At 37.4% G+C, this 25,707-nt stretch overlaps 1 protein-coding gene across 2 annotated transcripts in view; it reads right to left on the minus strand.

Moving 5' to 3' along the window:
• Window positions 1-25,707, minus strand: part of GLCCI1 (glucocorticoid induced 1) — a 128,123-nt gene that overhangs the window by 13,452 nt on the left and 88,964 nt on the right. The window contains exons 4-6 of one of the 2 annotated variants that reach the window (XM_032760680.2): window positions 20,050-20,166; window positions 15,358-15,510; window positions 4,447-4,657 (exon numbers count right to left, since the gene is read on the minus strand). In XM_032760680.2, coding sequence (XP_032616571.1) covers window positions 4,447-4,657; window positions 15,358-15,510; window positions 20,050-20,166 — 481 coding nt within the window. The remainder of the gene's footprint in view (window positions 1-4,446; window positions 4,658-15,357; window positions 15,511-20,049; window positions 20,167-25,707) is intronic. The other variant, XM_032760689.2, reaches the window with a different exon arrangement.

Genomic DNA, 25,707 nt, shown 5'->3' on the forward strand with positions numbered 1-25,707 from the left:
TTGGCTACCATCAAGCAATGCTGGCAGAGCTGCTTAAGAAACTAATATTCTGACACTGCCATCTGTATTATATAAATGGCTATTTTTGTTCCTTGCATTTTATTTTGGGTATGATAATGTGGAAGAATGTAAGCTACCTCTTAGGGTACATTCTGATGATGTCAAGATGAGTGCTCTTATTCTGGATCTCTGAATTCTCCACACAGAGAAGAGCAGCAGTAGTTCCTATGGCTATTAGTTAGCCTGGAAACTTTACACATGTGACCAGTGTGACCAAGTTGCCTTCAGTCTTTAGGTCACTGGAAAAATCTAGTAAAAAATCAAAACAAAACACCAAAAACCTATTCACTTGAAACAAGTCTCTCAATAGTTGAAACTTTCTTGACAGAGTGTTTTTGTCCTGGCATTACAATCCATACAAGCAAAGAAAAAAACCAAGGTGCGATGCACACTGATAATACAAAATTATTTTATAGGTCTCAAATTATACGTAATTCATAGCAAATAGATGTTAGGAACACACAAAAATAATGTTAGCAAAGTCAGAAAAAGAATATGTATATAAAATGAATACTAGAAAAATAATCAGCTCACCAGCACATCCCTCATTAGGGCAGCTATTCACTGCAGCATCCCTCTCCCCTCCATGTCTATCCACGCTCCTACAGATGTCTGAACTATTTACCACAGAACAAATCTCTACAGCAACTGCAGAATATGTAGGTACTCCAAATCAAATCCATCCTAGCTGACTTCAAAATTATAGAATTCGTTCTGTTTTCATAATGATGAAAAGCTCTAGGAAAGCTATACAACTTCCTTTTATGTCTTTTATAAAGCACCAATTTATGATTTATTGTAGAAAACATACATTATAGGAAAGAATTAGTATCTTTTTTTGAGATGGAGTCTTGCTCTGTTGCCCAGGCTGGAATGCAGTGACATGATCTCGGCTTGCTGCAACCTCCACCTCCCAAGTTCAAGTGATCCTCTTGTTTCAGCCTCCTAATTTAGCTGAGACTGCAGCTGCATGCCACGACACCTGGCTAACTTTTCGTATTTTTAGTAGAGACAGGGTTTCACTATGTTGGCCAGGCTGGTCTTTAACTCCTGACCTCAAGTGAGCTGCCTGCCTTGACCTCCCAAAATGCCGGGATCACAGAAATAATTAGTATATTTAAAAATAGCAAAACTCAGAGTTTGGGCTTTACATAAAGAAGAAATGAGTCAGAAACTAGTTTGAATGACATAACATATATTAGCTGCAGAAATTGTAAAATTTCTGGACAATTCCCTCCTTTATACTTTAGTACTCTAAACATCACTGTATAATAGTGTATTATTTGTTTACATTCCTAATTACTCCCTACTACACTTTAAATTCCTTAAAGACAGATATCACATCTTATTCATCTCTATTTCTCCACTCTCTAGTACAATATCTGACATACAATAAATGCTCAACAAGTGTTCCTTAAATAAACTAGAAGTATAACCTCAGTTGAAATACATAAACCTCAACTCCCAATTCTAACATACCTATGTGTGCACAGTTACATATATAAAAGGGATAGGTGCTATCTGAATTTTCTCTTTATAAAGATGGTATTTGATTTGTTTGAGAACTAGAAACCTTGTATTGCATAACAGAGGGCTACACAGTTTTCCAGGGAGTAGTAACAGCAACTTGATCTTAATCACAAAGTAATGCCTCTCAGCTAAATATGGTAGATATTATGAAACTGATGCCATGGGGCTTTAATTCTCAAACTGAGGTGATCTTGTAGAAAACAGAGAAATGTCTTAAATAATTCTGAAACCCATTCTATAAGAAGTTCTAAAGAGATTTTTAAAAATCACTATTAAGCAACATTCATCACCACTAATTGTTTGCCATGTGCCAATAAGTTGTGCTAAGCATTTTGCTGTATCTCATGCAATCGCAATGATATGAGGAAGGTATTATTACCCTATTTTACCAAGAAATATTTTTTAACTATTAGGAAAAAACCTTAGCTTTAGAGATGATCTGAACCAATGTTCTCATTTTAAAAACATATTAAAAAACAAGAGGATGAGTATAAAGAAATTAGTGTTATGCAGGCAGATATCTGGTATGTAAGAACAAAAGGGCACAGAGGAAAATATACCAACAAAGGCAAACTTAGGAAAAGGTCTAATCTGTCTAAGAAATGGTCAGAATTCATCTTATTAGATAATTGACACAAACTAGGCTAGGGAAGGAGGTTTTGACTAAGCTGTGTATTAAATAACTGATATTTTTTCCTGAAAGGATTAGGGAAACGAACAGGTGATAATAAAGGTGACTATTTTTATAGCAGCAGCTACCATTCATTAAATCCTTGAGAATTAATGCAGGTTTTATGTCCAAAACTTCACAGGATTCAAATGCATTCCTATGGTCCCAAAGCCAGTGCTACTCTTAACTTCTATGTTATAATGTCTCCTGCAAAAGACCCTGGCAGGAGAGTGACATGATTATACCTTCTCATAATAAAACTGATTATACATCTTTAAGAAAAAGAGCTATAATATATTAAAGAACATGCAATGTTTGAAACTTATGATGTAAGTGAAGACCTGTGAACTACAGAAACCACTATTCACTGGGAGGCCCTGAAGGCAATCCCACAACCAGTTAACCAAAATGGAACTCATCTACACATCTTCTCAATACATTTACTTTTTGGTTCAGATCTCTCAATTATCCACAGTATTAAAGAAAACAGAACTCCAGAATTAATTGTCTAGCTGTACTGCCACCATTATTTCTACTTTTCATTTTTACCCCAGTTACAAGTGTTAAGTAGCAAAAGTGGCCAGCCTGAACTGTACTTAATAACAAAGAATATGAGTTTGGAATCAAGACAGACTGGTTTCTCCATTTACCACCTACACAACCTAAAACAAGTTACTATTATTTATCATTTCCATTTACCTTCAAAACAAACACTCCTACTGGAAGCAAGATGTTTTATTGTGAAACATCCACATTAAAAGGTTGTGAGGAAGTGATTAAAGGTGTTTATTCTCACAGGATGCTTCAGTGAAATGAAAATTTCCTAGTCTGACATTTTAAGAAATGGAGACTTCCCACGTGAAGCCAAGAGACACCTGGTACTATATTCAATATATCCTTAATGAAGGAAGGGGGTCCACAAGGCCTTCAATAATGAAAGAGTCAACAAGAAAGGGGAGAACTGTTAAGATCTACCCACATATAAAAGCAGAGGACAAAGTCCAAAGTAGCTTCCATTTAACATCTTAGAAGAGTTAGGTATAATGATAAGTAAAAGAAGTCAGACACAAAGAATATATACCACATTATTCAATTTCTATGAAGTCTAGTAACAGGGGAAACTAAATTATAGTGATGGAAGTCAGCAAAGTGGTTACTTTCAAGTGGAGAGAGGAAGGATACTATTTGGGAAGAGGTGCAAGGGAGCCTTGTGGGATAATAAAAATCTTCTGTATCTACACTTGATCTAGGTAGTGGTTTCAGGAGCACACACATATGTAAAAATTCATTTGGCTGAGCACTTATGATCTGGGCATTTTACATACAACAATACATCAATCATAGGGGATGGGGTCAATTCAGAACAAGGACCATAAAACTCCTGCAAGATTTTATAAACCGTCTAACTTTGTATAGTTTCACAATTTTGTTGCCATTGACCTATTTCTCTATGGTGATAAGCAGTAAATTTGTTATAAACATAAGTTCAGTGTTTCTTTGTAAGCAGCTAGGAAGGAAGAAGCTGGGCAGTCTACATGGCCTTCTGTAGCTAGGTCTTAGGGGGCTAGAAACAGAAAGAACCCAGGGAATGTTGGTAGACAAGTAGTGGTAGACAGAAGGATAGAAGAACATGGAGAGATAGTTGGGCTTGATAGGAAATAAGAATCCCAGAGGTTCTCAACAGTTAATTATTTATCTACATACTATAACATAATCCCTGATGTCCTGTAGGTACTCACTGAGCTTATAAACTTGGTTAAAAATACACTCACTTTTTCCAACAGAATTTTTATAAATTGTTTCCTCGCAAATCAATCTGATTATAAAATCTAACATTAAGCTTGATTTTACCATGGTAAAGCTAACTTTACCATAACCATCATCCGCTCTGGACAATACCAAGGAAAAGACCTATGCATTATATGAAGTTGTACACACTCCATTTTATGGCTTTTATTAGCTGTTAGAACCATGCGCTGTGCTTCTCTGACACATTTATGGAAGATGTTTGTTAGAGTTACAAAAAAGGGGGTATGTGAAACCAATGAACAAAGAAACCTAGATTAACCAATCTTTGACAATGTCACCATTCAACAAAAGAAAAAAAAAAGATGTAATGGTCTAAGACAAGGTATAATGAGCAAGGCCCCATAACAAACCCTCTAAGTGGACAATTCCATTCTTACCTTTATCACGATCATAGAGCAAATCGTCTGTTGAGCAAGGGCTACCATCCTGGGATTCCGGGGGACAAAAAGGGGAGACACAGGGTGAATGACTGCTGCAGCTACTGCTGCGCTCCTGGACAGAAGGAGTCTGAGTGTCAATGCTGCGAGTACTACTGCTCCGGTAATGAGCAGGGAGTGGAGCTCTTCGACCATCTGGTATGTCCAACGGCTGTAAGAGGAATACCATTAAACATCCAAATGCTGGTTCATATATTCATCTACACAGAAAGCACATAGTATTTCCTTTGATTTCATATTCCACCACTACTGCCCAATTTATTCTTCAAAGGCTAAAGACCAAGCTTTTGTCTTAAGCTAATTTCTGCGTATGTTACCTTTATTGAACTAAACATTTCTTTTAAATCAAATTGTTTGCCTTAAAAATTCCATAGCTCACTGTATGTACCTGTAGGTCAGCACATCCCACAAAACTCTTCAAGGACAGCAGGAGTCCTGTGCCTGGCACTACTCCTGGCACATGGCAGATATTCAGTAAACACTTGCTGAACGAATTAACAAAGCTAAAAAAAAATCACTTTGACTTGCTTGTAAGAAAAATTGAAATCTCATATTCCTCATATTCACAGGTACAGATTTTTCTGTTTGTTCATTCCTTCCTATTTTAATTTTTAGAGGCTATGAACAGAACCATAGTTTCTATTTCCTTTGCAAATTATCCAAAATTTCTAATAAAGAGGTTTATTCTATTAGTACTCAATTTATTAATGTAACTCAGAAGAATTCTAATATTAGAAGAATTTGGATATCAAATTCTACTAACTCAGTATCCAACTAAGTAGCACTACTCATAATCTTCCATAGTTTGAATACTTTGTTCTCAGTAGCAAAAAGAAAGAAAGAAAGGAAACCATCATCACAGAGCCACACATTTTGGTCTTGAGGGTACCTCAGAGCTCACTGGTCCATTGTTTTGTTTTCACAAATGAGGAACCTATAGTTCAGTGATACAGCTAATCAAGTGGCATCAGATTCTGCTGCAGTGGACTCTTTCTACTTTACTACTCTGCTTCTGTAAAAATAGATCTTACTCCATATTCTTCATTTGTGTGCTAACAAAGTGAGGTTAACAAGTTATAAAATTCTCTAAAAATCAGTTATATAATTGAAAATATCTGTTGTTATTAAACACACAGGACTGCATGCTAGGGAAAAGAACCAATATGCTGTTAATTTATTTATAATTTATTTTCACTATTTATTGTGTCTACTGCTCTTACTCTGATCATTGTCATTTCAGAGATTTTAGAAACACTGTCAAGAGGGGAAATGAAGGAATGTAAAATCAGGTGAGATTCAAAATGTATCAATATTTTCTATACCAAACAAGTGAAGGCTGAAATCTGAAACTATGCAAATGAAAACTTCATTTAGAGTTCTGCCCCTGCTGCCCTTGGACTGAAGAAGAAACAGAGAGGCTGAGGGCTTTACTTGCACTGCTAGCATGACATACCCACCATACAGAGAGGAGCCCATGTCCTCCCTGTGAGCCCTCAGCACTCCACCTTTCACCCGGTGGGGCTCCCGGCTCAGGCCAGCAGCACAGCTGCCCCACGCCTTGGCTGAACATCCCAGTAGCAGCGGATCTGTGTTTCTGAAGTGGAGCTCCCAGAGGCAACCGAAAGCCCCTCTGCCACTGCCACTGCAGTGGTACTGCCCTTGCTACCCTTGTACTAGGAAAGGAGTAAAGACCCTGAGTGCTTTAACCACACTTCCAGCAAGCTGCCACTGCCCTAAGAAGAGGTCAGTCTGTCTCCCCCCAGGATCCCCCAGCTTGAGCCCACAACGCAGCTGTCCTACTCAAAGCCAATCACACCGACTGGCAGCAGTTCTGCTATTTCTCTGGGGTGGACCCCAGAGACAAGGGAAAGGCCCTCTGCCATAGCCACTGCCAAGGTCCCTTCCCCTGCTGCCTCCAAGCTGGGAGAGAACATAAAGCCTTAGCTCACCCCAGAGCTGCAGCCTGGGAGTACCAAGCCGAGATCTGCAGCCAGCACTTGAGTGGGAGAGGAGCCCACACTTTCAGAGCACTGAGAGGGAGCACAGCTGCAATTGTGAGGAAATACAGAAGAGCCACGTGGCTGAGCAAGAGCTTACCTACTGGCCATCACGCTTAAGAGCCATCCAACTTCAATCAGAGTGCAAACCTCAATACTGAAAATACTTAATCAACCCTCCTGTGAAACTAAGGACAATAACTCAGCTACAAATAAAAACCTTGTACAATGCCTCAGACTCTAAAAACATCCAGAACAGTCAACCGACTGTACAAATTATACCATGGTTGAAGGAACATCAGCCCACACAGGTGAGAAAGAACCAGTGCAAGAACTCTGGCAACTCAGAAAGCCACAGTGTCTTCTTTCCTCCCACTGACCACATTAGTTCCCCAACAAAGGTTCTTAAACAGGTTGGAATGGCTGAAATGACAGAAAGACAGAATTCAGAATATAGAAATGAAGGTCATCAAGATTCAGAAGAAAGCCAAAACCCAATCCAAGGAATCTAATGATTACCATAAAATAATACAGGAGCTGATTGATGAAATGGCCATTGTAAGAAGGAACCAAACTGATCAGAGAGTTGAAAAACACACTACAAGACTTTCATAATGCAATCCCAAATATTAATGCAGAACAGACCAAGCTGAGGAAAGAATCTCAGCTTGAAGACTGGTTCTCTGAACTAAGATGAAAATTTTTTTTCTTTTTTTTGAGACGGAGTTTTGCTCTTGTTGCCAGGCTGGAGTGCAATGGCACAATCTCGGCTCACTGCAACTCCCGCCTCCTGGGTTCAAGAGATTCTCCTGCCTCGGCCTCCTGAGTAGCTGGGATTACAGGTGCCCACCACCATGTCTGGCTAATGTTTTGTATTTTTAGTAGAGATGGGGTTTCACCACGTTGGCCAGATTGGTCTTGAACTTCTGACCTCAGGTGATCCACCTGCCTTGGCCTCCCAAAATTGCTAGGATTATAGGCATGAGCCACCATGCCTAGCCAAATTTTTTTTTAAAAACAATAAAAAAGAATGAAAAAAGCCTCTGAGAAATATTATACTATGTAAAGAGACTAAATCCACGATGCACTGGCATCCCTAAAAATGATGAGGAGAAAGCAAGCAACTTAGAAACCATATTTCAGGATACTGTCCACAAAAACTTCCCCACCATTACTAAAGAGGCCAACATTCAATTCAGGAAATGCAGAGAACCCCTGCAAAATACTACACAAGAGGATCATTCCCAAGATACATAATCATCAGATTCTCCAAGGTTGGATTGAAAGAAAAAATGTTAAAGGCAGCTAGAGAGAATAGGCAGGTCACCTACAAAGGGAACCCCATGAGGCCAACAGCAGACCTTTCAGCAGAAATCCTGCAGGCCAAAAGACATTGGGAGCCTATTTCAAGTGAGAAGTGCCTATCTAGTCAAACTAAGCTACATAAGCACAGGACAAATAAGATTCTTTTCAGAAAAGAAAATGGTAAGATAACTCATTACTACCAGACCTGCCTTACAAGAGGTCCTGAAAGGAGTGCTAAATCTGGAAAGGAAAGTACATTATCAGCCACTACGAAAACACAATTAAGTACACAGAACAGTGACACTATAAAGCAACTACACAATTAAGTCTGCACAGGAACCAGCTAACAACACAATGAAGGATCAAGTACACATCAATATTAACCTTGAATGTAAATGGATTGAATGTACTAATTAAAAGGCACAAACTCGCAAGCTGCATAAAGAAGCAAGACTAAATGGTAGGCGTCTTTAAGAGACCAGGCTCATATGCAAAGACACCCAAGCGGTCAAAATAAAGGGATGGAGAAAAATCTACCAACCAAATGGAAAACTGAAAAAAAGCAAGATTGCTATTCTAATTTCAGACAAAACAGACTTTATACCAACAAATATCAAAAAAGACAAAGAAGGGCAGTATATAATGGTAAAGGATTCAATTCAACAGGAAGACCTAACTATCCTAAATATATACGCACCCAACACAGGAGCACCCAGATTCATAAAGCAAGTTCTTAGAGACCTACAAAGAGACTTAGATGTCCACAAAATAATAGTGGGAGACTTCAACACCCCACTGCCAGTATTAGCCAGATCACTGAGATACAAAATTAATGGAGATGTTCAGGACCTGAACTCAACACTTGACCAAATGAACCGAATAGACATCTACAGAACTCTTCAACCCAAAACAATAGAATATACATTCTTCTCATTACCACATGGCACATACTATAAAAACAACCACACGAATGGACATAAAACAATCCTCTACAAATTCAAAAAAACTGAAATCATGCCAACCACACTCTTGGACCACAATACAATAAAAATTGAAATCAATACTAAGAAAATTGCTGAAAACCATACAATTACATGGAAATTAAACAACCTGCTCCTGAATGGCATTTGGGTAAACCATGAAATTAAGGCAGAAATCAAGAAATTCTTTGAAACTATGGGAATAAAGATACAACATACTAGATTCTATGGGACACAGCTAAAGCAGTGTTAAGAGGGAAATTTACAAGCTGTAAAGGTCCACATAAAAATCAGATCTCAGATAACAAACTAACATCACATCTAGAGGAACTAGAGAAACAAGAGCAAACTAACTCCAAAGCTAGCAGAAGACAAGAAATAACAAAAATAAAATCAGAGCTGACCTGAAAGAAACTGAGATGCAAAAAACCATAAAAAAGATTAACGAATCCCTGTGTTAATTCTTTGAAAGAATAAGTGAGAGAGACTGCTAGCTAGACTAATAAAGAAAAAAAGATCCAAATAAAATCAGAAATGACAAAGGGGACAGTACCATTGACTCAACAGAAATATTTAAAAAACCCTCAGAGACTACTATGAACACCTCTATGCATACAAGCTAGAAAATATAGAAAAAAACAGGTAAATTCCTGGAAACATACAAACTCCCAAGACTGAATCAGGAAGAAAGAATCCCTGAACAGAACAATAATGGTTCTGAAATTGAGTCAGTAATAAAAAGCCTACCAACCAGAAAGAGCCCTGAACCACATGGATCCACAGCCAAATTCTACCAGATGTATAAAGAAGAGCTACTACCATTCCTACTGAAACTATTCAAAAAAATTGAAGGGGAGGGACTTCTTAACTAACTCTATAAGGACAACATCATCCTGATACTAAAACTTGGCAGAGACATGACGATGACAACAAAAACTTCAGGTGAATATCCTTGATAAAAATAGATGCAAAAATCCTCAACAAAATACTAGCAAACCAAATCCAGCAGCAGATCAAGAAGTGAATCCACCATGACCAAGCAGACTTTATCCCTGGGATGCAATGTTGGTTCAACATATGCATATCAATAAATGTGATTCATCAAATAGAGCTAAAAATGGAAACCACATAATTGTCTTAATAGATGCAGAAATGGCTTTCAATAAAATCCAACATCCCTTCATGTTAAAAACCTCCAACAAACTAGGCACTGAAGGAACATACTTCAAGATAATAAGAGCCATCCAAGAAAAACCCACAGCCAACGTCATACTGAATGGGCAAAAGCTGGAAGCATTCCCTTGAAAACTGTAATGAAACAAGAATGCCCTCTCTCACCACTCCTGTTCAACATAGTACTGGAAGTCCTGGCTACAGCAATGAGGCAAGAGAAAGAAATAAAAGCCACAAACAGGAAGAGTAAAGGCACACAATCCCTGGTTTTAGACAATATGATTCTATACCTAGAAAATCCCATAGTCTCTGCCCAAAAGCTCCTTGATCTGATAAAAAACTTCAGCAAAGTTTTAAGAAACAAAACATACAAAAATCAGTAGTATTTCTATATACTAACAATATCGAAGCTGAGAGCCAAATAAAGAACACAATCTCATTCACAATAGCCATAAAAAGAATCAAATACCTAGGAATACAGCTATCCAGGGAAGGGAAAGAGCTCTAGAATGAGAATTAACAAACCACTGCTCAATGAAATTAGAAATGACAGTATCAGATAGAAAAACATTCCATGCTCATGAATAGGAAGCATAAATATTGTTAAAATGGCCATACTGGCCAGGTGCGGTGGCTCACACTCGTAATCCCAGCACTTTGGGGGGGCCGAGGTGGGCAGATCACGCGGTCAGGAGATCGAGACCATCCTGGCCAACACAGTGAAACCCCGTCTCTACTAAAATATAAAAAAAAAAAATTAGCTGGGCATGGTGGCATACGCTTGTAGTGCCAGCTGCTCAGGAGGCTGTGGCAGGGGAATCATTGGAACCTGGGAGGTGGAGGTTGCAGTGAGCCGAGATCATGCCACCACAATTCAGCCTGGCGAGAGAGCAGCAAGACTCTGTCTCCAAAAAAATAAAAATAAAAAGCCATACTGTCCAATGCAATTTCCAGATTCAATGCTGTTCTCATCAAACTTCCAATGATGTTCCTCACAGAATTAGAAAAATCTATTTTAAAATTCATACAGAACCAAAAAGGAGCTTGAATAGCCAAGGTAGTCCTAGGCAAGAAGAACACAGCTAGAGGTATCACATGACCTGACTTCATACTATACAAGGACATAGTAAGCAAAACATGGTACTGGTACAAAAGCAGACATACAGACCAATGGAACAGAAGAGAGCCCAGAAATAATACTGCACACCTATAACCATCTGTTCTTTGACAAAGTCGAGAAAAATAAGCAATGGGGAAAGGACTCCCTATTCAATAAATGGTGCTGGGATAATTGGCTAGCCATATGCAGAAGACTGAAACTGGATACCTTCCTCACACCATATACAAAATCAACTCAAGATGGATCAAAGACTTAAATATAAAACCTGAAACTATAAAAACACTGGAAGATAACCTAGGAATTACCATTCTGGACACAGGACCTGGCAAAGATTTCATAATAAGGATGCCAAAAGCAACTGCAACAAAAACAAAAATTGACCAATGGGTCCTAATTAAACTAAAGAGCTTCTGCACAACAATAGGTTTCAACAACAGAGTACACAGACAACCTACATAATAGGAGAAAATGTTTGCAAACTATGCATCTGACAAAGGTCTAATATCCAGAATCTAAGAAATGAAAACAAACGAACAAGCAAAAACCAAAGAATCCCATTAAAAAGTGGGCAAATGGCCAGGTATGATGGCTCATGCCTGTAATTATAATCCCAGCACTTTGGGAGGCCAAGGCAAGAGGATTCTTGAGCTTTGGAGTTTGAGGCAGGCCTGGGCAAATTAGCAAGACCTTGCCTGTACTAAAATTGAAAAAAAATCAGCTGGCTGTGGTGGGACGTGGCTGTAGTCCCAGCTACTCAGGAGGCTGAGGTGGAAGGATCATTTGGGCCTGAAGGATTGAGGCCACAGTAAGCCATGACTGTGCTGCTACACTGCAGCCTCGGCAATGGAGCAAGACCCTGTCTCAAAAAAAAAAAAAAAAAAAAAAAGAAAAAAAATGGTAGGCAAATCATATGCACAGACACTTTTCAAAAGAAAGATATACACACGGCCAACAAGCATATGAAAAAATGCTCCACATTACAAAAATGCAAGTCAAAACCACAATGAGATACCATCTCACATCAGTTAGAATGGCTATTAAAAAGTCAAAAAACAGGCTGGGCGCAGTGGCTCACACCTGTAATCCTAGCACTTTGGGAGGCTGAGGCGGGTGGATTGCCTGAGCTCGGGAGTTCAGGAGACCAGTCTGGGAAACATGGTGAAATCCTGTCTCTACTAGAAAAAAAAAATACAAAAAATTAGTCAGGCATGGCAGTGTGCACCTGCAGTCCCAGCCATTTGGGAGGCTAAGGCAGGAGAGTCTCTTGGACCCGGGAGGCAGAAGTTGTAGTAAGCCAAGATCGTGCCATTGCACTCCAACCTGGGCAACAGAGCGAGAACTCCGTTACCAAACAAAACAAAACAAAACAAAAAAGTCAAAAAAACAGATGTTGGCAAGTTTGTGGAGAAAAGGGAATGCTTATACACTGCTGGTGGGAATGTAAGTAAGTTTATCCACTGTGGAAAGCACTGTGGTGATTTCTCAAAGAACTCAAAGCAGAATTACCATTCAACTCAGCAATCCCATTATTGAGTATATACCCAAAGAAATATAAATTGCTCTACCATAAAGACACATGCATGCATATGTTCATGACAGCACTGTTTACAATAACAAACATACGGAATCAACCTAAATGCCCATCAGTGGTAGACTGGATAAAGAAAATGTGGTACATATATACCATGGAATACTATGCAGCCATAAAAAGAGTAAGACCATGTCCTTTGCAGCAACATGGATGGTGCTAAAGGCCATTATCCTAAGTAAACTAACACAGGAACAGAAAAACCAAATACTATACATATTCTCACTTACAAATGGGAACTAAACATTGAGTACATATAGATACAAAGAAGGGAACAACAGATATCAGGGCCTACTTGAGGGCAGAAGATGGGAGTAGGGTGAGGATTGAAAAACTACCTTATCAGGTAGTATGCTTATTACCTGGGTGGTGAAATCTGTACACCAAATTCCAGTGACATACAATTTACCTATATAAGAAACCTGCACATGTACCCTTGAACCTAAAAGTTAAAAACTTCATTTGTCTACAGTATGCTGCTAAACAAAAACTATACCAACTTCACAACAATAACTATTCTACTCTAAAGATATTTTTAATTATCAGTTTGTTTTATAAACAAAAAAAGTGAACAAATTGTCTGCTTAACTATGTTGGAATATCAACATAGTTAACCAGACAATTTTCCTTTTTTGGCTACTGGCCAGTTCATGGTGATATTTTAATTAAAACTTTGAGGTACATTTAATCATAAATCTAAAACTTCTAAAAATTATCTTCTAAGTTTGTAGGTTATCCTGGAATAATTCTGATATGGCTACAATTGAAGTATGGCTTATTAAAAGCAGAAGTACTTTACCAACTTTTTTATTTTAGTATAGTTTTGCTTTTTAAGGATGTTTTTAAGGAATCAGCAAATATGTCAATTATCTCATCCTCTAAAAATTAGACCAAAAGTTTACATCTTTACATGACTGTTCTTAAACTTTACTTAATGTATAAAGGAAAACAGTTTAATGGGCTGGGCACAGTGGCTCATGCCTGTAATCCAAGCATGTTGGGAGGCCGAGGTGGGCAGATCACTTGAGGTGAGGAGTTCCAGACCAGCCTGGTCAACAGGGTAAAACCCTGTCTCCACTAAAAATACAAAAATTAGCTGGGCATGGTGGTGTGTGCCTGTAATCCCAGCTACTCGGGAGGCTGAGGCGGGAGAATCACTTGAACCTGGGAGGAGGAGGTTACAGTGAGTCGAGATGGTACCACTGCACTCCAGCCTGGGCAACAGAACGAGACCCTGTCTCAAAAAAAAAAAAAAAAAAAAAAAAAGAGTTCAATGGTAAACAGAGATGCCATGATGTCCAAAGAGTTCCTTGATGTTGTAATATATATAAAATTATAAACTTAACATGAAATGTTGAAGGAGAGTAAAATAGTACAACCTTTTGGGAGGGTAATTCTGGCAATATTCATCAAGATTTTAAATGTACAAATGCTATGACCTAGCAATTTCACCGCCAATTTTAAAATGGGGCAAAAGATCTAAATAAACATTTCTCCAATGAGGATATACAAATGACCACTAAAAGCTGGGTGCAGTGGCTCACGCCTGTAATCCCAGCACTTTGGGAGGCCGAGGTGGGAGGATCACGAGGTCAGGAGATCCAGACCATCCTGGCTAACATGGTGAAACCCCGTCTCTACTAAAAATACAAAAAAATTAGCCAGGCGTGGTGGCGAGCACCTGTAGTCCCAGCTACTCGGGAGGCTGAGGCAGGAGAATGGTGTGAACCTGGGAGGCGGAGCTTGCAGTGAGCTGAGATCACACCACTGCACTCCAGCCTGGGTGAAAGAGTGAGGAGACTCCATCACAAAAAAAAAAAAAAAAAAAAAAAAAAAGACCACTAGCACATGAAAAGATGCTTAACATCTTCAGCCATTAGGAAATGTAAATTAACACCACAATGATATATCACTTCACATCCACTAAGATTGTTCTAATTAAAAAAGGACAGATAATTACAAGTGTTGGTGAGGATGCAGAGAAACTGGAATTCTTATACATTGGTAGGAATATACAATAATGCAGACACTTTGGAAAAGAGTCTGGCAGTTCCTCAAAAAGTTAAACATAGAGTTACCATATTAGCAATTCCAACCCTAGGTATATACCCAAGAGAAATGCAAACAGTATGTTCACACAAAAACTTGTACACAGATGTTTATAGAAGCATTATTCACAATAGCCAAAAAGTAAAACAATCCAAATTTCCATTAATTGATGACCGAATAAATAAAATCCATATAACTGATTAATATTTGGCCATAAAAAGGAAGTCACTGATAATAGGCTAAACATGGGTGAACCTTAAAAACACTATGCTAAGTTAAAAAAATCCAGGTAAAAACGCCACGTTGTATGATTCCATTGATATGAAACATCTACAACCACCACCAAAAAATCCATAAACAGATTAGTGGCTGCCTAGGGCCAAGACTATTACAGGGAAATGAGAGACTACTGTGAAAGGATAAAATGTTTCTTTTTGGGGTGATGAAAATGCTGTAAAATTGATTGTGGTGATGGTTGTATTACTCTGAATCTGTTAAAAACCACTGAATTGTAAACTAAATGAGTAAACTGGATGGTATGTGAATTATATCTTAACAAAGCTGTTACCAAGAAAGTACTTTTCAGACAGTTCGTTATATCAAAGAAAAAAAGGATTCAAATATCCCATGTAACCTTACCTTGGATACTTCTTCCTTCCCATTATTTTCTTTAATGAATACCTTTTCTAATTCAGGACTTATTCCTTCTACATTGCAGGGCACACGTGAAACAGATGATTTTGGCACTGATATACTTGACAGTGGCATAGGAACTGACCTTGATCCAGTAGCCTATGAGATAAGATAAAGGTGGTATCAAATTATTTGTGGTCAAAGCAATCAAGAACTAAAGAGTATGGTAAATATTAAAATCGAAACTCAATGAATGGAGTTATTTCTGACCTTCCAAATACAATAAAAATTCAGGTGCACATACAGAAATTTAGGTTCTGAAGTAAGAAAGTAAAATGAAAATTACATAGTCAAAATAATCCTTTCAAATCCCTTTATGTAAGTAAGTATAAAGGTATACCTGTATAATGTATATACTTGTTCAGTAGAATGGCAGAATCTTCTGCATTATTTACTTTGTTTTCCTTTTTCTATTTCATGGGAACAGCATAGTTGAAGTCACGTAACTTAAATATATCATGTAAGTCCACTGTATAGCTCTGTATGTTTACAAGATGTTTGTTTTCTGTATAGTAACAATTACCTTCTAGTATTTGCCATTTCCATCTTGTCAACTATTTAAGAAAGTCTGTTGGATTATTAAGTAACGTGGCAACAGTATTATGCTAAGTTCAACAACTCACTTAACAATTTAAAGCCTGTTTTCAAAAGTCCTTGGCAGGAGTTCTCAAAAATTAACTACCACTAACGGTTGTTAAGTAAAAAGTGTAAGACAAGCCTTTTGATGCTTAATGATTTATACAACAGGAAAGAAATAAGAAAAATAAAGATTAATAAGGTAAAAATTAAAACGACCTCTATCTTACACTGAATCAAGTTGACATACATGATCTGTGATGAGGCAGACTGCTAATCATTGGTTAGCACACTAATAATATTTCCCATACAATGGTGTATTCTTGCCAACTGTGAGTTGCTGCTCATCAGTGTCTTTTGTCTCTTATTGATGCATGAGCTTTTTCCATATTGAGGTTTTAACTCTTTTTCATATATTACTATCAGTATTTTTTCAAATACTGTTGACCCTTGAACAACATGGGTTTGACCTCTGTGGATCGACTTACATACAGATTTTCTTCCACCTCTGCCACCCTGAGACAGCAAAACCAACCTCTCCTCTTTTTTCTCCTCCTCAGCCTACTCAAAGTGAACAATGGGGAGGAAGACCTTTATGATGATTCACTTCCACTTAATGAACACTCAACATATTTTTTCTTCCTTATGCTTTTATTAATGACCATTTTTTTTCTCTAGCTTACTTTATTAAAGAATATAGTATATAATACATGAAACATATAAAATATGTTAAGCGACTATTTTATGTTACCGACAAGGCTTCTGTGCAACAGTAGGCTCTTAGTAGGTTAAGTTTTTGGGAACCCAAAAGTTATAAACAAATTTTCAACTGCATGAGGGTCAATGCCCCAACCCCCATTGTTGTTGAAGAGTTAACTGTATTTTATCAAATAGGTAATCAACTTTTATCAAATATTCTTCTTTCTGGATTTTTACGGTTTTTCATATTTAAATACTTAACCTATCATGATTCATTTTTGTGTATGGTGTAAAGTCTTAGTATTATTTCCCCCACACAGTAATCCAATTGCCCCAACATTTCTTTATGGATTCTGTATTTGATTTCCTGGAGCTACTATCTGATAATCCCTAGGCAGAGTGCCACTTAATTGCTATAATTTTATATTACATTTTCATATCTTGTAGGAAAAGTCTTTTCAAATTTTCTATTAATGGGCACTGCTTTTTCATTGACCTTTGAAGACAATTTTTCAAGTAATAAAAACAATTCCTTTTAAATTTGTACTGGAACGCAAAACAATTTGTACATTAATTTCAGGTAGATTGCTATTTGAAAAATACTGAATCTTCCCATCTATTAATGTGTTAAGACTTCCCATTTATGTGTCTTATATTTCATGTTCTCAAAGGTGTATAGTTTACATATTTCTTTTAAGTTTTATTCCAGGCATTTTACATTTTTCATCATATTTTGAAACATGTTATTACTAGTATAAGAGGAAATTGAATTTGGGTATGTTTATACTTTATCTAGTCATCTAGTTTCAGTTTTCCCCTTTTCATTATGGAAAATTCCAATCATAAACATAATTCAACAGAGTAACACAATAAACCCCCAGGTACACATAATCCAGCTTCAAAAATTATCAACATTTACCAACTTGTTTCATGTGAACACCCTTTTTTGGTTTTTGGAATATTTTAAAGTACATTCTACACTTTATATTCCACCTACAAATATTCCAGTGTGTATAGCAAAGGATAATAATTTTTAAGAACAACCACATGGTAAAAATTCAATGTAAATTTGAACAATTGTGTAAGTATTCTTTGTTAAGTCAATGAGTCAACTGATCTAGTGTAAGTGCACTGGACTCCTAGAGAAAAACTCCTTGAAACAAACAATATGTTCATTCTATCAGATTAAGAAGAAAAAGGAAGGCATATAAGAATTTTCACTTCAAATGTCTCAGACTTGCCAGTTTGTTTTATAGCTTTAATGAGGTATAATCGGCATACAATAAAATTCTCCCATTTTAAGTATGCAGTTTGTTGACCTTTGTTAGTATAGTCATGTTTAGAACCTTCTACCAGCCAAAAAATTTCCCTAGGGCCTCTCTGTGGTCAATCCGCATCCCTAAAACTTTGTTTCGATAATGTTGCCTTTTTGAGAATTTAATATAACAAATTATACAGTATGTAGCCTTTTGCTCCTGATTTCTTTCACCTAGCATGATGTTTTTCAGATTCAACCATGTTATTCCGTGTATCAGTAGTTCCTTCCATTTTACTGCCTAACAGTATTGCATGGATGCATGGATATATGAAGTGTTTATCCACTCACAACTTGATGGATGTTTGTCTATTTCCATTTTGTTTTAGTATTATGAATAATGCCTCTGAGAAGATTCATGTACAAGTGTTTGTGTGGACATATGCTTTTATTTCTCATGGATTGATACCAAAGGGTGAAAATTCTAGGTTGAACGGTCAGCATATGCTTAGCTTCTTAAGAAAATGACAAAATGTTTGCCAAAGTAGTTGTACCTTTTTGTGTTCCCACCAGCAATGTGTGGCTGTTCTGGTTGTTCCACATCCTCATCAACACTTGGTATTGTCAGTATTTTTCATTTTAGCTATCCGATCATTAGTTTTAATAGTCTAGTTAATTCACTTTGATTTTCTAAATATATAATATCATATGTAAGTAGTGATAATTCTTTTTCTTACTGCCCTGTTCTAGAACCTCTAAATCACTAGCAAATAATATCAATAATTATAGACATCCTTGACTTGATTTTTTAACAATTATGCTACTAATATTTTATTGTTAGGATCTTACTGTATTTGCAGTTAGTCACATTAGGAAATATCCTATTTTTAGTTTAGTAAGAGGTCATTTTTTTAATCACAAGATACTGAGTTTTTATAAAGTGTAACTCAGCATCTAAAAAATCAACTGTTTTTTCTACTTTGGTTTTCTGATGCAATTAACTAAATTAACACATTTCCCAATGTTGAATCATCCTTATCTTTGTGAAACAAACCCTAATTGGGTTTGTTTTGATATACTGCTTGGGTTTCTTCTGTTACACTACTATTTTGTTCCATGGGATATGTTAGTATTTACTTCTAGGGGAAAATAAAAGTGTTAATCCTCAATTTCTTCATATGTAAAATAGGGATAAGATACATAGAGATACAGAGAAAGATGGGTAAAGGAACCGTTCGGAAGATTAAATGAGATAATGCACATAGTTGCTCAATAAGTGAAGGAAGTAAAGATTTCAATCCAGGTCAGTATCATCCTTGACACCACCATCCTCTGTTTTATCTGTTATTAAGAGAAGGCTAACCATTGAGATGGATTCTCGCTCTGTCACCCAGGCTGGAGTGCAGTGGTATGATCTCGGCTCACTGCAACCTCTGCCTCCTGGGTTCAAGTGAGTCTCCTGCCTCAGCCTCCGAGTAGTCAGGATTACAGGAACCCACCACCAGTCTGGCTAATTTTTTTGTATTTTTAGTAGAGATGGGGTTTCACTATGTTGGCCAGGCTGCTTTCGAACTCCTGACCTCAAGTGATCCACCTGCCTTGGCCTCCCAAAGTGGTAGGGTTACAGGAGTGAGCCACTGCCCCTGGCTGTTTTGTTTTTTTTTTCTGAGATGGAGTCTCGCTCTGTCGCCCAGTCTGAAGTGCAATGGCGCGATCTTGGCTTACTGCAAGCTCTGCCTCCTGGGTTCATGCCATTCTCCTGCCTCAGCCTCCCCCAGTAGCTGGGACTACAGGCCACCATGCCTGGATAATTTTTTTTGTATTTTTTTAGTAGAGACAGGGTTTCACCGTGTTAGCCAGCATGGTCTGGATCTCCTGACCTCGTGATCCGCCCGCCTCGGCCTCCCAAAGTGCTGGGATTACAGGCGTGAGCCACCGAGCCCAGCCGCCCGGCTGCTTTCTAACAATCTTTTTATAACAATTTAACAAACTAGTAATTTAGTAGAGATAAAGATTTATGGTTTTTTTTTAATGCTGAAATGATGAATTCCCTTCCTTAATGAACTAAAAGTAATTATTCAAATCTGGACAAGAAGAAGTTAGCCTACCTGAGTGTGACTGATTGTTATATGGTTGCCATGAAGAGGTGACTGGCGATCTTTCTCCTTACTGTGACGACTACTCTGTTTACTGCGTTGTAGTTGCTGCCTCAGTTTGGCGATCTGCTTTGGGGACAGGGAAAGAGAAGCAAGAAGAGAATAAAAGTGAATACCAAATTTTTATATTTATTCCTTCAGTTTTGGGGTATTGATTAAAACATTTTCAAGTTTCTAAGAAGAGACAATATTTCACTACAATGATTTGCTCTTGCAAGTTTTTAGGATTAAGATTATTAAAAATGAGAAGTAAATATATGCTACAAATGCTTCACTTTTAAAAATTTGAATAGTGTTATTGGTAAATATGCTGACTACATTTCCCCAGATTATTTCAGATTTTACCTTTCTAACACCAGAAATATCTTCCCTTCTGAAAACCTTTTATAAGATGAAAAATAATATTTCAAATGCCTACTGATTAAAGTTAAACCTGATCTCTAAACATATGCACCACCTTAGTTTCTAAGTTCCTGTCTTACATAAACAAAATGGATCTGGTTTACCAATTACTAAACACTTTAAAATTGTAAATCCCATGGTGTTGTCGAGAATCAAAGCTATTTAGTATTAGTAACTTATTAATATTTAATATATTACTATATATATATTACTCTGTAATCATAAAACCTTTAAAAACAAATATAATTTAGGGTATATTCTCCTAAAAGGAAGGGTCACACTTCCCTGGTTTCACAGAAAACTCATTACTATATGACCTGGAATTCATTAAACTACTTACATATTTTAGGTGATGTAAAAAAATTCCTGAGTATTTTAAAGGAAACCATTAACAAATTGGGGAAGTCATTTAATATTGGTATTATTTTCCTTGTAGAAAAGATGATATTAATCAATTAATAATTATTCCCTGAACATCTACAATGAGCCCAGAGAGATACAACAAAGATATAATGTATTACAAAAGTATCTAAATATTTACCTTGAATAACCATGGCAATATAAAGCACAATAGAAAATTACTACTAAAGCCTATAAATGCTCAAGGGTAGAAGTATATAGGTCGCTGAGAAAACTAATGTCTACCTGTGGTTAATAGAAGAGAAAACAATATAGAAGAAAATAAAGCACCCAAACAAGGAAGAATTTATATCCTTTCTTTTATGCTGAGATATTTAGATCCTTTTAAGTTTTTTAAAGCTCTAGGTAGCTTATGGATCTCTCATAAAATGTGCTTGCAAAAGATGTACAAATAAGATTATGTTAATATTTGTGTTCCTTCCTCTCTGTTGAACTGACATAATTTTCTTGCAGAGGACATTAATTTTTACAAGAAAATGAATCAAAATTTGTAGGTAATCAATATAAATCAAGACAGATAATTCTCTATGATAAAAAAGAAATAGGATTTCAAATTGTACAATTCATTTAATCAGGACAGAGGTATAAAAGCAAAACTGGAAAGAGCTTACATGAAAGAGCTCAGAATGCCTAGAGATTAATAATATAATCTGTACTTACTCATTTAAAAAAATATTTAAACATAAAATCTTAAAATTGATAAATATTAGTCAATCCATTTTTTCAAGGCCTCTGAGACATCAAAATAAGCCAGAAAAGTTTTGTTCTAAGCCGACTTAAATGGAACAGAACAGAGCCCTCAGAAATAATGCCACATATCTACAACTATCTGATCTTTGACAAACCTGACAAAAACAAGAAATGGGGAAAGGATTCCCTATTTAATAAATGGTGCTGGGAAAACTGGCTAGCCATATGTAGAAAGCTGAAACTGGATCCCTTCCTTACACCTTATACAAAAATTAATTCAAGATGGATTAAAGACTTACATGTCAGACCTAAAACCATAAAAACCCTAGAAGAAAACCTAGGCAATACCATTCAGGACATAGGCACGGGCAAGGACTTCATGTCTAAAACACCAAAAGCAATGGCAACAAAAGCCAAAATTGACAAATGGGATCTAATTAAACTAAAAAGCTTCTGCACAGCAAAAGAAACTACCATCAGAGTGAACAGGCAACCTACAAAATGGGAGAAAATTTTCGCAACATACTCATATGACAAAAGGCTAATATCCAGAATCTACAATGAACTCAAACAAATTTACAAGAAAAAAACAACCCCATCAAAAAGTGGGCAAAGGACATGAACAGACACTTCTCAAAAGAAGACATTTATGCAGCCAGAAAACACATGAAAAAATGCTCACCATCACTGGCCATCAGAGAAATGCAAATCAAAACCACAATGAGATACCATCTCACACCAGTTAGAATGGCCAGCATTAAAAAGTCAGGAAACAACAGGTGCTGGAGAAGATGTGGAGAAATAGGAACACTTTTACACTGTTGGTGGGACTGTAAACTAGTTCAACCATTGTGGAAGTCAGTGTGGTGATTCCTCAGGGATCTAGAACTAGAAATACCATTTGACCCAGCCATCCCATTACTGGGTATATACCCAAACGACTATAAATCATGCTGCTATAAAGACACATGCACACGTATGTTTATTGCGGCACTATTCACAATAGCAAAGACTTGGAACCAACCCAAATGTCCAACAACAATAGACTGGATTAAGAAAATGTGGCACATATACACCATGGAATACTATGCAGCCATAAAAAATGATGAGTTCATGTCCTTTGTAGGGACATGGATGAAACTGGAAACCATCATTCTCAGTAAACTATCACAAGGACAAAAAACCAAACACTGCATGTTCTCACTCACAGGTAGGAATTGAACAATGAGAACACATGGACACAGGAAGGGGAACAACACACTCTGGGGACTGTTGTGGGGTGGGGGGAGGGACAGCATTAGGAGATATACCTAATGTTAAATGACGAGTTAATGGGTGCAGCACACCAACATGGCACATGTATATATATGTAACAAACCTGCACATTGTGCACATGTACCCTAAAACTTAAAGTATAATTAAAAAAAAAAAAAAAACCTGAAGACAAAAAGCCTACATCATGCTACAAACCTTACTTCACTTAGATTACCAACCTAAATAATACAATCCTATAGCTTTTCACATGTACTGTGAATTCCAAAGACAGACCTTCTTTGGAATATAACATAGTTATGCTCTTGTTTACAATTCCGTGGGAATTTGGGTAGACCATTTTCCTAAATATATATTATATACTTGGCATATTTCAAATTCTAGTCAAGAAGTATGTGAGATGCCTTCTTTAAACTTGAAACGGGTCCCAACTACACTAGCTCCAAGGTTTTAAAAAGTTAGGGAATAAGTCAGCTGGGTGCAGTGGCTCACACCTGTAATCCCAGCACTCTGGGAGGATGAGGCGGGCGGATCAGGAGTTCAAGATCAGCCTGGCCAACATGGCAAAACCCCATCTCTGCTAAAAAAATTACAAAAATTAGCCAGATGTGGTGGTGCGGACCTGTAATCCCAGCTACTTGGGAGGCTGAGGCAAAAGAATTGCTTGAACCTGGGAGGGGGAGGTTGCAGTGAGCCAAGACCCCACCACTGCACTCCAACCTGGGCGACAGTGTGAGACTCTGTGTCAAAAAAACAAAAACAAAAACAAAAACAAAACCAAAACCATGAAAAGGTAGGAAATAAGTGACCCTGGGTCACGAGGAATAATAACTATAGAGAGAGTAATTAGCATAGTCACGAAGAAAAGATTAAAGCATTTATGAAATTAAATGAAGAAAAAACAGAAACTGGCCTTACTTAATATCTGAGAACCAGAAACACATTTTTTGAAAACTTAGTAACATCATCTCTGTTTGCTTGCTATTTTTGTCCTGTTTATTTCCCCCACTACTGTTAACATTTAAATAAATAAATAAATAATACAAAACCAAAACCTTTATCCTCAAAAGACTGGTTGAGCACTTTTGCCTCAAGGACTGAAGAAGACAGAAATCTTTCTCAGAATGAATTATATTCCACCATAGAGCAGTGAAATGGGAAATCTTAACTTAAAAGGACTAAGGGATGGCAGTGAGAAAGGAAGCAGGATTTGGGGGCTTTGGGAAGAGAGGGGAGCAAGCCTAAAACCAGGAAAAATGTTACAGGTTATCACTAGCAAGAGACCTGGTGTCCTTAGTTCATCCTTCTTATCCACAGGTAACACTGCACCACGATACAAGCACAACCATCAGAGGTAGCTGGAAAGTGAAGTAATTCTTATTTTTAATGTTAGGACAATGTGGGAAGTATGCCACTCCTACCCTAAGGCAGACTGCTAAACAATATTTGCTATAGAAAGACCACCCATTACACACAGTGGTTAAGGTCTCTCTATCCCACTACTATAGGTTGGTTTATAACCAAGATTCCACAGAACAGTGTTGCAGTGGGAAAAATATATCCTGGGTATGAGACATCTAACTGATAACTAAACTTTTAAGCCATAACCAACTCAAAACTAGGAAATTAATTTTGGAAGTTAGCTCCCCACAACTTAAGAACAACCTTTTGAAAAGAGAAAATTCAATGCATAAACTGTAATAATTTGTATCCAATAGTTAGAAACTCTGAATATTTACTATTTATTTATTTATTTATTTTTTTGTTTTTGAGACGGAGTCTTGCTGTCGCTCAGGTTGGAGTGCAGTGGCGCGATCTCAGCTCACTGCAGGCTCCGCCTCCCAGGTTCACGCCATTCTCCTGCCTCAGCCTCCCGAGTAGCTGGGACTACAGGCGCCCGCTACTTCGCCTGGCTAATTTTTGTATTTTTAGTAGAGACGGGGTTTCACCGTGTTAGCCAGGATGGTCTGGATGACCTCGTGATCCGCCCGCCTCGGCCCCCCAAAGTGCTGGGATTACAGACGTGAGCCACCGCTCCCGGCCAGAAACTCTGAATATTTAAAGATAACCTGCCCTAAGGTGCCATTTTTGGTTTGCGGTTTGAGTGCTGAGCAACCATTAAGGCACCAGACTGAGGGGTAAATCCAGGCTAGACCAAGCTCTACTCAGCAAGCTGTAGCCTTAGCAGAATACTCGGGCTACCTGAAAGAAGCCTTTTCCTTCACTAAAAGACACCACCCTTTAAAAAAAAAATCTTATGCTAATGGGGCTACATCTAGTTAGAGGGGGTGCTTTTATCTAATTCACACAAAGGTGACCTATAGGGTAGTACCTGTCCAGAACAAGGTGACTAAAGCTAAAATCCTATTTAACAGGAACCAAAAGTAATAGCTATAATTCTTTTCATCTTTGAAAAAGAAGGCAGAGATACCATTAGAATAAAAAGGCAGATCATACACTGGGAAAACATATTTACAACACATGTATCCAACAAAGAATTCATATCCACAATATGTAAAGAATACCTACAAAGCAATAAGAAAAAGTCTAAGAGTAGGCAAAAGACTTGAACAGGTACTTAGCCAAAGAGAATATCCAAATGGTGAATATGCATAAAAAAGGTGCTCAACATCATACTAATGAGGGAAATATAAATTAACACCGTCATAAGGTCTAAACTTAAAAGATGACAAAACCAAACGATGACAAAGACATGAAACAACTGGAACTCTCCTTCCATTGCTGGGGGTGAAGGGTGTTTTTTTATTTTAACATAGTAGCCTTGACCACAGAAGATTTTCTGGGGGAAGTGCTTATATTCTCAAT

The sequence above is a fragment of the Hylobates moloch genome, unplaced genomic scaffold, assembly GCF_009828535.3.
Source record: "Hylobates moloch isolate HMO894 unplaced genomic scaffold, HMol_V3 SCAFFOLD_1, whole genome shotgun sequence".
In the NCBI taxonomy this organism is placed as follows: Eukaryota; Metazoa; Chordata; class Mammalia; order Primates; family Hylobatidae; genus Hylobates; species Hylobates moloch.